This window comes from Protopterus annectens, chromosome 9.part0, assembly GCF_019279795.1.
Source record: "Protopterus annectens isolate FY-2018-M chromosome 9.part0, PAN1.0, whole genome shotgun sequence".
NCBI lineage: Eukaryota > Metazoa > Chordata > Ceratodontiformes > Protopteridae > Protopterus > Protopterus annectens.
In genome coordinates this window covers 1,185,768,315-1,185,786,471 of record NC_056743.1, presented here as the reverse complement: position 1 = coordinate 1,185,786,471, position 18,157 = coordinate 1,185,768,315, and the positions used below count along the sequence as shown (strand labels likewise).

The following is an 18,157-nucleotide window of genomic DNA, read 5'->3' as shown; positions in this document are numbered from 1 at the left end:
ACATTGTGTAAGGTTTTCTCCTCTTTCAAATCACCTCCAAGTCAGTGACACATATGCCAAACAATTCTGTAATTTCCTCTGACCTTGGTCATGGCTGAAAAGGGTCCTACTGTCAGCTGATCAACTTAGATTATGAGTAAACAAGTAAACAAATACCTCTCAGCGAGATAGCTTCTGTAGGGATTAGGTTATGTCCATTCTGAACAGTTTACTAATTGCATGATTATAAAACTCTTCTGAAAGCAAACACTACTACAACACCAATATATCCCCATGGACTGTGCTAATGGTCAAATTAGTAAATTCAGCTGCTGAAGTCTTAAGAGTACACGAGTATATTTGTGACGTTACTTAACTAATGAAGTGCAAAGCAGCACACCCTTTAATATTTCTTCTGTTAGAACGACATGCCTCTATTTCTTCTGTTAGAACAACATGCCTCTTGCTACAGAAAAGTGTCTGCAGTTGTTCCTGCATATCTACTATACTCCAGCCAACAAAGTCACCTTTCATACTCTCCACAGCTGAACAGGCATTTTTCATTCTAGGTTTGGTGGTCTGGAATTCATTCCTTCGTCACCTCTATTTAGTCAATCTCTATGAAATCGTTTTTCTAATCAATGTAAGTGCTTCAATAATAAAGGAAACCACTCCCTCATTTTAGTTTATTTATCAGTGTCATATTTTGTTGAGTATGTCTGTACATATTTAAATCCATAATTGTATCATCCTTCTGTGTTTGTTTGCTTGTGTCTTTTTTGTTTGGAGAAGCATTCCCCCTGCAATATCCTTACAAACGCGTTTCATTCAATGGGTTTTGTTTGACCATTTTAACAAATGTAATTAACTAGAATGCTACCCTAATACTACCCTGATGATAACGTATTTCTTAGGGAAAGGATATCAGAAAATGTGATGCAATATTTCAGAATGCTTTAACTTTTCTTTTTCCAGTCATTAAAAATAAAAACTAAGATTTATGCAACCACCCCCTTTGGACATTACTGAAAACATCCAGCATGTTCAGTGTGATGCACCCTTCTACTGGTAAACATTACAAACACTAGTAAGCAATGAAACAATGGTGAAGCCAACCACAGGAGAAAAATCCGGTTGTGTAGTTTCACAAAGTTTTTAATTTAATACCAAAATTGAAATAAAATAACAACAAAGAGTATCTGTAAAACACTTGGCAGCCACCAAATAGCAGAACTTCCTCAGACAGCAACCAGCCATTAATCAATTAAGACTTAAATAACCTCTTAGCTAATTAATTAATTACAGTTGATTTAAACACAACTTTTCATTTAACGTGAGCTCTCCATTGAAAAGCCTATTGTACATCTCATTTAACCAACTGTAAACACTGGTTATAAATACATTCAGTTGACACTCATCTATAAAACCAATATAATATAACCCTAGTTCAACAGTGATAAAACATAAATTAAAAGTACACAAAATAAGAATACTAGTGTATTACTAAAGATTTTTTTAAATGTATACAGTTTTAGAATTTTGTTATGGTTAATAATAAAAACTATCAGTTCTTATGATTTGTTTTTTAACAACTAGACATAATTAAAAATAAGTAAGCTGTTCAGAAAACTATTTTTATACAGTAGGTAAGGTTTTAACACTATAAACTAACCAGTAACCCCCTACCTAAAAAGTCTCAGGGGAAACCATATATTCCTGATATTTATAATGATGTTTTTTTTTACTACCTTAAGAGATTTTTCAACTTCAAAATACAGGCAATTGAGCAAGCTTCATTGATGCCTGCAGTTGCCATGCTAATTCCTTTTTCTCCACTTCTAGTTTTAAATAGTTCTTGTTAGCAAATTTATTGGCTTCACTGTATTTAGAAATGCCATCTATGGCCATAAAAGTGAAGCCATGGCCACTATTGTTGTCACAGTGCCTAGCCAAGGCATTCTCATCCTTTTTCTTTGCGATTGCATATAAGTGAAAAGATGGACATTGCTTGCACTGCGCTAAATAAACAACCCCCTTGGAGATACATGAAAGCCCCCCTCTTACGTCATATCTAACTGACCTGATAGTAAATGTACTTGATGTTTCAATTTCTTTACAGTATTTACAAGCACCACATCTCATTGTTCCCCTTTTTTCTTTAATGTCGGTAGGTTTTGTTTCAAGAAGCCTCTTCATATTTGTACCCCTTCTATATGTTATTACTGGATCAAAATTTAAAATTGTAAATACATTTTTGTCCATTGATAAGTAACCCCAGTATTTTCTCACTATTTTACCTATAGACACAGCCTCTGGGCAATATGTAAAGGTAAATGCTATTGTAAAATCATTTTGGTATCATTTTTTACTGTAATGTCCTGTCCCAGCCTGTTGTTTGTATTCACGTGTGTACTTATACTAACAGTTCCCATGTTAGTATTTACCCTACCGTCCATACTGACATTCTCACTAACCAAAAAGGGAACAAACACCTTTTTTCCTTTTTTCTTTCACTTCTTGGAAAATGTTGTCTAAAAATGACCTAGGATATGCTCTCCTTAAGAACATCTGGTAGAGCAATTTACATTCCTCTTCAAAATCACTTTGCAGTGTGGTCATTCTTGCCGCCCTCACCAGTTGGCCTTTGACCACCGCTTTTTTCTGGTGAAGGGGATGCATACTAGTGAAGTGAAGGAAATTGTTTGAATAGGTCACTTTCCTAAAAATTTTTGCTGAATATGATGCTCTATGTTTCTTTAATTCAACATCCAAGAAGTTGATAGTATTCTCTTGGAAGTTGTATGTTGTTGAATTAAGAAATTCAACAAATCGTTCTGCTTCTTCCTTGTTCCCTTTAAATAAAATGAAAATGTCGTCAAGAAACCTTCTGTATAAACTTATTTGTTTAAACCACTGGCTGTTAAAGATCAAGTTATTCTCCCAGTGGGCCAAAACCAAGTTTGCAAAGCTAGACCCCACTGGTGACCCCATAGCCACTCCAATTTTTTGCACAAATAGCTTGTCTTCAAATGACACAAAATTGTTTTTTTAAAATCATGTCCAATAGTTGCTCCATCAATAAACATTCATTGACATTTGCCCCTTTAGTCCTAATAAAATCCAATACCCACTCAACCCCCAACTCATGGGGTATACAGGAGTACAAATTAATTATATCCACTGTCAGGAAATTCATGGTTGCATCAAATTCTACTGTTTGTAACTGCTGTAAAAAGGCCCACGAGTCTTTTAAAATGTGACCTTCTGAATTAACATACTTCTTTAAAAAGTTGTCTACAAATTTGGCACATGGGTATAATATAGACTGCCTTGCATCAACCAAGGCCCTAAAGGGTGGGTTTAACGTGCTTTTGTGTACTGAATCCCAAATATTTTTGGGATTCTTGTATGTATGTTGTTCTAGAGTAATGAGCCCGTCTGTGAACAAGTCACTGATGAACATTTTTATTCTATTATGTGCTTGGTTCAATTCATTCCTACTAATAGGGGCATAGGTGTTACTTTCTAACAGTTTTAGCATAATATTAGAATAATCCTCCTTGTAAAACACTACTAACCCTCCTCCTTTATCTGGCTTCATAAGCCTGAGGGAAAGGTTTCTTAGTAAATTTAAAAGGGATTTTCCTCCACGGACAAATTACTGTGGCCTTTGTTAGAATGTTTCAATACATCCCTAAATTCGTTTTCACATAAAAACTCAAACATGCTCAAGGTATTGTTCTGGGGCGGGTTAAATGTGCTTGCTGTTCTTAAACTGTTATCATTTTTCGTGTGCTTTCCAAATAATACATTCAAATTCAATTTACGTAAAAACAGTTTAAAATCAACCAACAATTCTGCAATGTCACATTTCTTTGAGGGAACAAATTTGGTCAATTTTGCATTCCGTAAAGTTATATACAGAAAAATCACCCGCACTATTTTGTAAAATTTCAAATAATTTTACCCCAGTCAGTTGTAGCTGTTGCTGTTGCTGTGGGTGTTGTACCTCTGGTTGGTCCCCTGCATCCGGTTCGAGGTCCAGTTTTTGTGGTGCTTGATTCTGAACTGAGTTGTTATCAGTGAAGTACATTTGATTCGAACTTTGACAGTTCAAATCTCCTTCAAGGGTGTCACCCTCGTTGTCAAACCCCCCCATATCCAATTCAGTCCCTGTCTCCAAGTTACTTGAAACGTTTCTGTTAAACTTTTGGTATATATATATATATATATGTATATATATATATATATATATATATATATATATTGGTTTTATAGATGAGTGTCAACTGAATGTATTTGTAACCAGTGTTTACAGTTGGTTAAATGAGATGTACAATAGGCTTTTCAATGGAGAGCTCACGTTAAATGAAAAGTTGTGTTTAAATCAACTGTAATTAATTAATTAGCTTGTTTAATGGCTGGTTGCTGTCTGAGGAAGTTCTGCTATTTGTCAAGTGCTTTAAGTTTTACAGATACTCTTTGTTGTTATTTTATTTCAATTTTGGTATTAAATTAAAAACTTTGTGAAACTACACAACCGGATTTTTCTCCTGTGGTTGGCTTCACCATTGTTTCGTTGCTTACTAGTCTGGACTTATTCTTGGTTTCTTGTGATTACAAACACTAGTGACAGCTCCTGGACAATCTATATTCTAGGGACACATCTGAAAACAAATGGCCACATAGCATGCTGTTCTCTGCTGACCTCATATCTTTCCATTTCTTCTCCTCACCTGATTAGGACTGGTGTGTAGAGGAGGCCCACAATGGGTGTGACATTAATTCCCATCAGCATCTTGTTGTCAATATCCTGTAGTCCCATATTGCTGTATTTCACTTCACGGTATGTCTCATCATAATGTAGAATGAGCTGCATCTGTAACAAGCCTATAGGAAAAAAAAAGAACAGAAAATCAAGAACTTGATGTACTTTGCACACATCGTATGTGACTTACGATAGCCAGAAAATAAAAGCAAAAAGTAAGAAATGCAAGAGGGAGGTCTCCACACTATTTTATTAAACAATTTAGCGCTTTTGTGCAAAGTTAGACTGGACTTCATCAGATTGCCATTAAAATCAAAATGGATGGTTTTATACTATAACAGCAACCACATGGTCCACAACACTGATTAGATGCTTGCCATTAAAACCATTCTTAAAAAGACGTACACAATACCTAAGAAAAAACTTTTTACAATAGCTAAAACTTTAAATATCAGTGATAAAAAAAGATGAGCCAAAAATATATTTATACAAATACACTTATTAAAACATGAATATTCTAGTACAGCAAAACAAAACTTCAAAGAAAAGCCATGTAAGAAGACAGTTTTACAAGACAAAAGCATCCATTATAGAAAAGAACTGAAGCCATTTTTGTATAGACCCAGAATGCACTAGGGTGGTAGGTGTGACCCCTAAAATTGTATACAAAAAGGACACTTGCTTCAAATCTTTACTAGAAAGGACTAAAACCTTAAGGGAAAAGGTAGAATGTCAAAGTGCCGTCACTGTTCCCAGTTATACTTGAGAATTATGGAAAAAGTAATACCCAAACAGAAATTTGACTGTGGTAGTAAAGCTATGGTTTATGTGGTAAAGTTCCTATCATGTGATGGGTTCTATATAGGGAAAACAAAAATGATCCTAAGGGCTAGAATATATCAGCATTATTATGCTACAAAAATGTTGAAAGAAATGCCCTATGCAAACACATCAAGGGGCATAGCTTTCACTCCTTCAAATTCTTTGACCTTGACCATGTGAACTTGGGGGAAAGGATAGGACCCTGCTGATGATTTCTTACAATATAAAGAATTGCAGTAGCAGCTAAAAAGTAATGCCACTGTTTTTCCTGGGCTAAATGAAACAACTTCAAATCAGCAGTGTTTTAAAACTGAAAGATGTTTTGCCTTGTAAAACTGGCTTCTTATGTGGCTTTTCTTTGAAGTGTTGTACTAGAATATTCATCTTTTAATGATTATAACGTGTTTATGTCTATAATGGCAAAAAGAATGGCAAAAGTGATGCCAAAATTGATATATATGGATCAATGTGGCTTTGTAGAGGGGAGGCAAAGATTTGACAACAATAATAGAACAAGTTTGATCAGGAGGGAAGCAGAATGTAAGAAAATACCACTGTTGTTGGCAGTCTTGATGCAGAAAAGCACTTGACAAAGTAAGCTGGGAGTTTATGAGCACAGCAATGGAAGTATTTGCATTCCCTAATAAAATTATTAAGGTTAATGAGGAGAATATATGAGGTATTAGGAGAAAATAATTAAAGAGGTAAAGGTAACAGAATGGGAAGAGGTGAATTATTTATTTGAATTGCAGGCTAGAGATTGCCTTCCCTATCAAGGATTGATATCAGAATATAGTCAAAGAAAAAGAAATAGGGTGATCCTAAGCAAAAGTTCATAGTAGACTCTAGAACAGAAGCTGCTGTTAAAAAAGGAAAAATTAGTAAAGCATGTAAAATATTGCATGATAACTAAAAGAATCAATCAGAGAAGGTTAGAACGGATTGGGAAGAGGAACTGGATAAGCAATTCATAAATAAACAATGGAGGGATATATGTATGTCTCCCAAATATGCAGCAAAGTCTAGAAGATTTAGAATCTTTACTTGGATGTGTTTACATGGGTATGTTTTTGCCCCAAGTAGACTTCAAAGAATTTTTCCTCAGGTAGACAGCAAATATTGGAGATGTGATGGGGAATCAAGAGGTAATTGGGAACATATTTTCTGGGAGTGTAATGAGTTGGCAGACTTTAAAAATTTCCAGCAGACTACTCTAGCAGAAATACTGGATGAGCAAATTGGTATGACTAAGGAAATAATTTTTTGAGCTATGATACAGAATTGGAATTGCCTAGACATAGTATGTCCTTGCTAAGTTTAATTACAGTGTCTGTCAAAAAAGCAATAAATAGGAAATGGATAGTAAAGTCTAAACCAACTGTACCAGAAGTAGTGAATATAGTAACAGAAATAAAACAACTGGAAATGGGATCTTCACAAAAGGGTAGGAGCAAATTGCATAGAAAAAGTGGATGTGGGAACAATACATGCAGACGAGGAAAGAGGTTTAAAAGAAGGCAAGATTTGAATGAGCTATGAAATGCTTGATTTACAGTGACTGGATAAACTAGAAGTGATGTGTAATGTTTGCAGCTAAAATTATGTCAACATGGTTTGTTTTAATTTACATTAAGTGTATGATTGCCTATGTCATAAGTGATAATTTAATAAAGATGTTTCTTATTTAATAAAAAAGAAAGCTAAAGGCTATGAATTTGGTGAATTTTATGATTAATTACCAATAAAAATAATCTGCAATGCAACAAACAACCGCACAAGAGGAAATGTATTAAAAGAAACAGAGGTGACCTTATCACAAGAAGTACATTTGCGCAGAACACGTGAAATTACAATACACAGTTAAAAGAATTGCAAGAAAATGGATGTGTACAAAACAAAAGTGTGACTAAAATAAAAAGGAAAATGATAAAATGACAATGTGTTGCAACAGTAACATGACGTTCATCAAAAGATAAGGTAAGCTGACATTCAAGCTTCATGTACATGACATGGCTATAAGCAGTAGAGAAATCACTGCCTGCATTTAATCAATTATGTAGAAGCTATGTTAGAAAGAATTATTTTTGCAAATGACTTCAAAAGAAATTGTAAGTGGTTGAAAAGAAACACAAATATGAGTTGCACAAATAAATTGCTCTGGTAGTTTATATTAAAATGAAAATGTGACATAGTGAAATCTGAAAAATGCATCAGAAACTAAAGGAAATCTTTAGTTAAACTTCAAACAGGTTTAGAGATCAAAATTTTGTCAGAACCTACTTTTAAAGTATTTGTGTTAAAAGACACTGAAACATTGTTAATACCGTCATGGCAACAAATTAAGCAATTTTGTCAAAAACTACTGGTATTAATATAAAAAATGAGAAGTACAAAATCATGTTACAAATTGTAGCACTTTAAATTCTGCTAGTATTTTAGATAGTTTGGCCTGTCAGAAGCTTGGAATGGTAAAATGAATTCAAAGTGTAAAATCAAAGACAGAATGTGTATAGTAATAGTCACAAAGTTACAAAGATATCTTGAATATTGTATACACTCCTAGAAATGATGTCCTTTATGACTATGCTGTCTTGTTTATAGCTTTAAGGAGTACGCCAAGAGAAGACCACATAAAATAAATCTGGATGCTATGCCAGTGACACGTTCCAAGGAAAGCACCAGTAGTTCTCAGCAGTATGTGACATTACGAAGCAACCAGAGACAGCAAAATGGTAAACAGTATGGTTGCATTTATAAAGCAAGAGAATATCCTTATTTATGTTTATCTACAAGATATGAATAACGTGATTAAAGCGATATTTATATAGTAACGCCAAATGTGAAGCTCTCTTCAGTGCTAGACGCAAATCAGGGATTATGAGAAGTAGCACTAGATAAAAAAAATTCCAGTTTGTGAAAATCTCATCAACCATTAGGGAAGTAAAGATTCCTTAGATTTCTAGTTTATTTTTCGTCAGACCATATACATTCCAGAGAGCTGTTATGCATGTAATTGAAAGCCTGAAAGGTGTTGGCAAACAACCAATGATCTACTTTTGTGGGGTCAGTCATAAGTAAAGCATGACAAGAAACTGATACTGTGGTTACAAAGATTAAGACAGCATAATTTCAAGTTAGCAAATGTAAAACAAGAAATACAAGTCTAAAATAAATGTGTCACATTCTAATATCGGAGGTACTGAAGTGCTTGCTTTTCATGATGGAGGGCAGCTAATATGTGTTTTCTCAGATCTCTTAGCATCAATTCTATTTTATAACAATGCACCACTTAATATTTACTATTTTGTACTTTATCATTCACTTTAAAAGCTTAAAACATTTTCCCATTATTGCTATCTTGACTGCAAATATAATTGCTCTGAAGGAAGAGATGAACCCTTATTTAAATAATTTTTTCTCCCAACATTACTCCAGAAAAAGAAATCCACCCCCTCAAAAAATGGTAGAAAGATTGTAAGGAAGGAGGGGAATTCTACAATATTGATCTACTTGAACATCTACAATTTTGCTAAGTTATCTAAACAACCGTACAATGTTCAATGCAGTCAATTTTGCAGCACTGATTCTTAAGAAGATTCACAAATAAGATTAGTGGGATGGATAGGCTAAATAATTGCCCAGAGACAGAAGGATCTGCAAGGTGGCTGAGGCAAACCCAGTTTTAGCCCTGGAAATGGATCCTAAATGGCAGTGCTTGGTGAGCGTGTGGACAGAAGACCATGTGGCAGCTTCTAAAATAACTTGTGTAGATATTTCTTTAAAAAGGTTTGGAAGCAGCTTTAGTCTTTGTGGGATGTGCTCTGACTTTAGGAGGGACCTGTTTGCCATGACAAGAACAGAACAGAAGAAGTTAATACAGTTTGCAGTCCACATAGATATGGTTTGTTTGCCTACTGGTCTACTGCCTACTGGCCTCCCTTGCTTACCCTCTGCAAATTCAATCACCCCATGGTCTGCTCTGTTACAGAAGTTAGTCATACACAAGTAAAATCTTAGTTGTTTGTGTACATTGAGGGAGTATAGGATTCTTTCATTCTATGTCTCTCTCTCTACCCCTCTTTTTCTGTTGTTGTGGAAAGAAAGTTGGGAGATGAACAGCCTGATTTAAGGACATCTCTAACCGTATCTTACGCATGAAAGATGGGTTACTTCTGAGGGTGACTATATCCTTATGAAATGCAAGGAAAGATTCTGAAGCTCAGAAATTTGAGTTGAGCTGACTTAAAGATAGACTTGGTCTCCAAGCCCTTCAGGGATTTCCTGCCACTGAACAGTATGCTCCTCTGAGGCTTTCCAAGACTGATGGTAAGCCTGTGCTGCTCCTTAGGTGGACGTGTGTGTGTGTGTGTGTGTGTGTGTGTGTGTGTGTGTGTGTGTGTGTGTGTGTGTGTGTAGGAAAAAGTGGACATCATGAAATCAAGCTATCCAGCAATAATATTTTTATGTAAACTACTGTCCAAATCAGGACTTTCAGCCAACAAGGATATGTGCCAGGGATACATTTCAGAAATAGTGAGAATATCTGAAACTTAGTATTATATATGTTTTTTCCAAGTTCAGTGAGACAGTCTGATAATGAAAACATATATTAACATAAACTACAGATTGGACACCAGCAGTTTCTAAAAGTTTCCGTTCTCCTTTTCGTGTTTGTTGTCTCTAGTTACTTCCTGAGTACTATTTCAAACTATGACAAACATTACTATTTTCAGTTCCCACAGCAATCTTACTGTAAATGTGTTGTGTTTTTTCATGCTTTTATACAGAGTACCAGACTTCCCAAAACTCTTTTTTGCAGCTATTTGCATTTTGCCATCTAAGCTTTTTTGTGTACTATGCATCTCCTAACATCACCCCTTTACTCCTATCACCCATCTTCTCTAAGATTTACTTATTTATAGGGACCTCCTTCCACACCAAACACACGTTTACATCACTAGAAATGGTGTGGATATGTCAAGTTACTTCACAGTATAAGTCAGAGGTCTGTGGGGCACATTTAACAGCAGAAAGAGACTAGCAGAAAAAAACAAATTTTACTTGTATATTTTTCTAAACTGTGATATCAAACAACAAAGTAACAGTAACAACAAAATGCATCCAAACACAATGTTGTCTGAAGGACAATTACCTCATCAGACTACAAAAATCTTAATTTCTTGTTATCTCAATTGGCCACACTGCACAGAATAAGCAAAACATCTCCCCCAATAATGAGAAAAATGCTTCATTACCACTCAGTAATACCTACTCGTGCCAGTCCCCCCCCCTGCCAAGAAAAGATCAACCAAACAAGTATGCACTGTATTGATAATGTTACCACATTATGGTCTTTTAAATAGGACAGTCCTGACTTGAGCAGTACTCCACTGCAAAAGCAAGGATAACTCTACCTCTCAACCTAAGTTCCAATGTGGTACACAGATCACAACAACGTGCAATAAACAATCAAAATGGAACACTCTGTTTTTCCACCACACAAGAAACATGTCAATTTTCTAGTGCATGGGTGAAATAGACTTTCATTCAAATGCATTCTTTGTTTTTGGAGTAAACATTATCTTATAATGCATTCTGTTTAGCTATCACATTCTTCAGAAAAGAGATGACATCATATAACCATGATGCCCTCATTAAAAATGTTGGTGAGTGACAGTTTCAGCTTTGGCCAGAGTTTTTCTAAAAACAAAAAGATCAGAAAAGCATATTATGTAGCATATAAATTTCTAGAGGCCGTGTCTAGTCACTCCAGAAAGATCATGCTTCCATGTTTAGCTCACCGATCTGACCCATTACTGCTACATAGTCTTATGCAGGCTAACAAGGGACCTGGAATAACATACGGTACAATATCCTATTATAAAAGTCACAAATTTGGTAAAGCTGTGCTGTTCAAAAAGGCTTCAGAAATGGTCACATTCTCCTCACTGCAGGTTACTTAGGTTTACCTCCTCTCTACCTGGTCTATAATGCAATGACCAATATGGTTTTATGTGAAAGCTTAACAGCTTGGAATGCACCCCTTGGCAGCCAACAGTAGCTCATGGAACGTAATACTAAAAATATCAATAACAGAAAATTTGTAGACGCTTTATAATACCTTCCAAGATGATGGAATAAGAGTAGAACAAATCAAATATAAAGCTCTCTTGAGCAAAGTTTCAATTAAGTACTTAATATCTCAAAGAAAGTAGCTTGTCCCTCCACTTCTCAGCTCACCTCTTGTCATTCTTGTGTGGCTGCCTCCTTATGCTAAAAGTTCTCATTTATAAATAAAAAGCAAATCCATAGTTAAAAAAGTGCAAGTTTTTCTTCATTTTTCCTGCTGTGAAAGAAAATAAGGTGGTTGCTTATAAACAGCTATGCAGCTCATGACAAGCAGACCTGGGTGAGAAACTTCAAAATGACAAGCTTTGGGTACATATTACTCCCTCCTCTTCTAGCTTTCCAACAGTGGGGTAGGAATTTATTTTTTTAAATATTGCTTGACTGCTGCTTGGCTATGCGCTAAATGCATGCATGTTCTTAATAAAGTATAATATCTGAAAATTGGCACATCACAGAAATCTCTGCAGACTGCTAAGTATGTGAAAAACAGAAAATGGCCCAAAATTTTAGAAGAAAAAATATTTCTGACATTCCTCTTATTACTGGAAAGAATTAGTAAACTACATACAAATCATCTCTGATATAAAACAAAGAAATAAATTCAACAGCTAGTAGTAGAATGAAAGTAAATTATTTTTATAGGTTGATGACATGTTTTGTCATGGTTTGCTATAGTATGCATGTGCATGCGTGTGGTATGGAAGAACAAGTGAGGCAGGGCTAGCCACCAGGTAGTGTGAACATTAGCTTTTAAGGATTGTGATTGTTGAATTGACACCCAATCCCATGAGCAAAAATGGGAAAAGGGGGCTGTGGACGGATGACAGTATGTCCTGCAAATCTGTATGCTTCAGTCAGAAATGACGCACTTTGACCACTTGAAAACATGGTGGCCATATATATCGATAAGGGGCTTACCCATACAGTATGCTTGATGAACATAACAATGAATGTGAGCATGCGGTCTGAATTTGTAGAATACATTATGTGTAAAGTTGGAATGTTTGGCCAAAATCTGGATGGAGATTGGAGATCACTTTTCTTAACTAGACTTGGGTAGCTTTGTCAAAGGCATCATCAGTGACGGGGTTGTCCCCCCCTCTCTCTCTCTCATATATGTATGTATGTGTGTGTGTGTGTGTGTGTGTGTGTGTGTGTGTGTGTGTATGCGTATATAGAGATATAGAGTACATATATATAAATATATATAAATAAATAATAAATAAATAAATATATACACACACACACACATATATATAGAGAGAAAGAGAGAAACAAGTATATTTTGTTTTCCTAGCCTTACATCAACCAGATGACCATTCACAGATGTGAGTAGTTTATTGTACTGCAATAAATGATTCATATCTGTTAACAAGAGACAGTCAAGGATTATGAAGACATCCCGCAGTCATGTGCATGCCTGCTTTTTTGTTTCCAGTTTTACATCCTAGCATTTTTCTTGCAGTGTCCCTGCATCCTCCCTGGGAAAGCCTCCAGTGATCTCAAAGGGAGCCCATCAGTCTTTTATGTCTGAAATGGACATTGCTTTTTCCAGTAAACCTACCCTTCTGCCATATCCTCTGGTTTCTACTGTTAGAATGTGCCAACAGTGGAATTGGAGAGGGTTCTCAACCTCCTTTGACAAAAAGTGTGCTGATGAAGCTAAACCTCCTCACCCTCCCCATTTTGTGCCCCCACACACACACACACACACACACACACACACACACACACACACACACACACACACACACACGCACACGCACGTCTGCACCATAAATGCTACTCAGATTTGGTTTGCTAGCACTGCAAGTAGACACATATTCTACCAGACCAGCTCTCATGTCGTTTGGTGGGCTTCTGTTATACTGAAATGGGCCTTGCTTCTAGTCTTATTTGTAGAAATGGGGCAGACATATGGAAAGATTGAATATTTAGTAGTAGCTCCTGCTACCAGCATTAACCTCCATTCATAGTTTTACACAACTTATCACAGAGCCTACAGGTGTTTTAAATACCCGAGCAGAATTTACATTAAACTGGATTCTAGTATCTTATCCCACTACTACTCCAATACCGGCCATCCTCCCAAACACTTTAAGTGACCACCCACCTACTTAAACCTATAGAACCCAAATACAAATCCCCAAACCTCACACACAGAAATCTACCAGGAACCTTGTCCACTCTGATCAAAACATATTTATCAATACCCTACAAGCTCAAAACTAAATCCCAATAAAAACACTGCCTCTGGATAATGCTGTAGATTACTTCAATAACGTCTTTCTTAGCGCATTAAACAGCTTGGCACCTCTTCGTACAAAATGAACAAAACCTAACCTTGCCGACCTGGCTAACAAAACAAACTAAAACCCTCCTGCCTGGAGACAAAGCCTGGAAAATATGGAAAAAAGTAGAACTCAAGCAAATGAACAAAATTATAAACAACTTTGAAATACTGCAAAAAAACGTATCATAACTGATAAGAAATCTATTTCTCCTCATAACTATCCTCCCAAAGTAATAATCCAAAAAAATTCTGGAAATCTGTATCCTTCCTGTTTAATCCTGGTTAACATTCAAAATCCATCACCCTCTCCCGACAAAGACCCTCACCAGATAGCACAAATATGTAACAACCATTTCATTGACACCATTCAAAAATTAGTCAAGGATTCATCTACAAAAAGCAACCCTAATTTCCAAAATACCACACAATAGGCCCCATATCTACCTCTATTACACACTATTGTTTCTTCTAACAATAACCCACCCAATCCTCCTTTCTCACTACAACCAGTACCAACATCCCCAATTCTAAAATTGCTAACCAAACTAAAGCCTTGCTCACTCTCCGCTAACTTACCACCTGAATACTTACAACTTGCTGCCAAAGCTATAGCTTACTCTGTATCTTATATCCCCCAACTGTGGAAAAAGTCTATTATAACTCCACTACACAGAGATGGTAATGCACACAATCTCTCAAATTACCGGCCAATCTCCATCCTCTCCCCACTATCAAAAATCCTACAAAAATATATACAATTCCAACTACTAAATCACATCATTAACAACAACCTCCTAGCTCCCACTCAACATAGATTCTGCCCTGGACATAGCATAACCACAGCTTTACTCTCCTCCACTGATACTGTGAATAAAGCTCTTGATGCTGGCCTATCAACTTCAGTGCTCCTATTAGGCCTATCAAAGGCTTTCAACACAGTACCACACCTTAAGTTATTACAATATGTAGAAAAACGTGGATGCTCTCTAAGCGTATTAACCTGGTTTTCCTCCTACCTAAATGACAGACACAATCGGTCATACGGCAAAACCAACAGAGTAAGAGTCCCGCAAGGGTCCATTTTAAGACCACTACTCTTTAATATATTCATTAACAATCTTAATAAAGCCTCCCAACAAAGCATATTAATTCAATATGCAGATGATTCAGCTATCATCTCATCCTCCATCATTTTTGCTAACCTTCAGATGATCACCCAAGATGCATTCACATCCACAGAAACCTGGCTAAATGATGCTCAATTAATGCTGAACCACCAAAAAACTAAATTGTTACTACTTTCATCAAAACGTCCAGTTGCAGAATTCAATTTTTTTTCACATAATACAGAAATAGAACAGGTGCCATCTGCAAAACTTTTAAGAATCACTACTGATAAACTCTTTTGAGCAACACATTCTCAATACAGTAAAGAAAATGCATTTCAAACTTGGCAAACTATACCGACATAAACTCTACCTAGATAAACAAACTAAGATAAAACTAGCAAACACTTTTCTTATCCTATCCCTCTTGTATGGAAGCCACATTTTCATCAACCTCCATACATCCCTCAGTAATAAGCTGCAATCTTGCTACTACAAGATAGCAAAATTTGCCTCTGATATGCCCAACCGCCCACACCACTGCAAAGCTATCCCAAACCTGCCTTGGCTTGAATTTCACCATTATCTCTATTATACTCAATTAACACTTGCTCATAAGCTAATTTTCAAACCTGATAGCTGTCCTGCAGTCCAGTCTATCTTACACACATACACCCCAACTAGAATGCTCAGGTCTTCAGAAAGGACCTTTTTAAATGTAGCTAAGCCCAACAAAAGAGCAGGACAATGCCTATACTCCTACAACACTGCCAAACTATGGAATAGCCTCCCCTCATATATTACTTAGCTTGACTCCTTAATAACCTTTAAAGCTTCACTAAAAACCCACTATTTAAATTATCCCAGCTGTACCTGTGAAATACAGTGTATGCCCCCTTAACGTCACATACGTAACTACTCAGATCCCACTCTAACTCTCTGTTATATTGTTTTCTTCCTCTTCTATAGGACTGTTTCTCCTGCCTATGATTTGTGTAATTTACTAATGACTGTGATTACTTTCTTGTGATTGAAAGTATGTAATTATCTATCCATACAGTCTGATAATTATGTATTAACTATATACCATTACTCCCCACCCTATGCTAATGTATATATATATATGTTTTACTTTGTACTTGTTCTGTACAATATTTGATTACCTGTGGAGCTTTTCTTCCCGGGCCTCCACTGAAAATAGGTTTCTGACCCAATGGACTTTCCTGGTCAACAAATGTCAATAAGTAAATAAATAAATAAATTAGAGGTTGCTTCTCAAGTCAAACAGAAACTGCTACAATGTTATGGGATCTAATTGCCAATATTTTCTACGGTCACTAAAACTGATTACTAGAACTTAGTTCTATATGTATTCTATCTTGACCCGTGCCTGTGAAGTAGCCATTCACAGTTTATAGTTATGAAAAGAATAAATAAATAAACTAGTAAATGCTGTTTACACAATCAGACAATCTGTACGACATTAGGGCAAGACCACTGTGATAGCAAACAGACCTAAGAAGAGTAGAGAGTATTCCAGATATTATTCCCTTAGCTGCTGTAATCACTGCATTACTGCTATGTTACCGACTATGGGTAGAGTTACAACACAGCTCATCACCACAGCATCAGACATATCCAGCATGTGATAGACTTTTCATGTTAACATACTGGGTCCTATTTTATTAGCCACATCAAGTGAAGCTACATTAATAAAGAATGTTTCACATAGCTGGTAGGAATAATTGGATTCTGTGTTCACAACAGTTGAACAATGCGTTTCTGACGCAGTAGTTCACCAAGCACTCTGCACAGAAACAAGCTAAAGTACAATGAATGATGTTACAAATGGATCTCACTGAAAGGTCACATAAAACACAGGGGGTTTAATTGCATTACAGTGATAGCAAACCTTTAAACGTAGCAATGGTGCAGCGGTAGTGTTGTTGCCTCACAGCAAGAGTTTCTCCGGTTCGATTCTCGGCTGGGGTGCCTTCTGTGCGGAGTCTGCATGTCCTCCCTGTGTTCATGTGGGTTTCCTCTGGGTGCTCCAGTTTCCTCTCACATTACATAGTCATGTGTCTGGAGTGCTTCTTCCCGGGCCTCTGCTGAAAATTGGCTTTGTTCCAAGTCGGACTTTCCTGGTAAATAAATGTTAAATAAATCTAGCATCTATCTAGTATAAGCATCTTGTCTGTTTGGAAGCAAATAGGCCTGAGCAGGAACCATACTACCATACTTGTGTGTGTGTGTATATATCTATCTATATATATATATATATATATATATATATATATATACACACATATATATGTATATATATACACACACACACACACACACACACACACACACACACACACACACACACACACACACACACGACTTCCCTGGTGGTGCAGTGGTAGTGTTGTTGCCTCACAGCAAGAGGTTCTCCCTTTCAATTCTCGGTTTGGGTTGGGAGTGCCTTCTGTATGGAGTCTGCATGTCCTCCCCATGGGTCTTCGAAAGATATGCGTTGAATGGGCGTGCCTTCGTTGAAGGTTGGGTGTCGGGCTGGCAACTCGACACCATAAAAACTAACTGCCAATCATTAGCGGACAGGAGTTCTGCTGTGGCGACCCCTAACCAGGAAATCACACACACACACACACACACACACACACACACATTGCACACACACACATTACACACACACACACACACACACACACACACACACACACACACACACACACACACACCTCTTGCTGTGAGATGAAAACACTATCCACTGTGTCACTGTGCCACCCACACACATATATGCACATATCAAAGGGCAATTAAAACCTTGAAATCCACCTACAATAATGTTTTTGGGATGTGAAATGAAACTGAAGACTCAAGAGAAAACCCACATGGTTTTGTAAAACAAAACTGAAAACAGTCACATATCTTGTTGCTGTCTGTGATATACCAATGGCAGAAGAACTGTATACTGAAAGTAATAATAATGTAGCAAGATTGTTGCATTGTGGATTATGCAAACATAATATTGAAGTAGCTGAAAAACATTGGAAA

The 18,157-nt window shown here is 36.5% G+C and overlaps 1 protein-coding gene across 1 annotated transcript in view; it reads right to left on the bottom strand.

The window, feature by feature from the left end:
• Window positions 1-18,157, bottom strand: part of UNC93B1 (unc-93 homolog B1, TLR signaling regulator) — a 374,232-nt gene that overhangs the window by 254,657 nt on the left and 101,418 nt on the right. Inside the window, exon 4 of the mRNA XM_044084084.1 lies at window positions 4,716-4,869. Coding sequence (XP_043940019.1) covers window positions 4,716-4,869 — 154 coding nt within the window. The remainder of the gene's footprint in view (window positions 1-4,715; window positions 4,870-18,157) is intronic.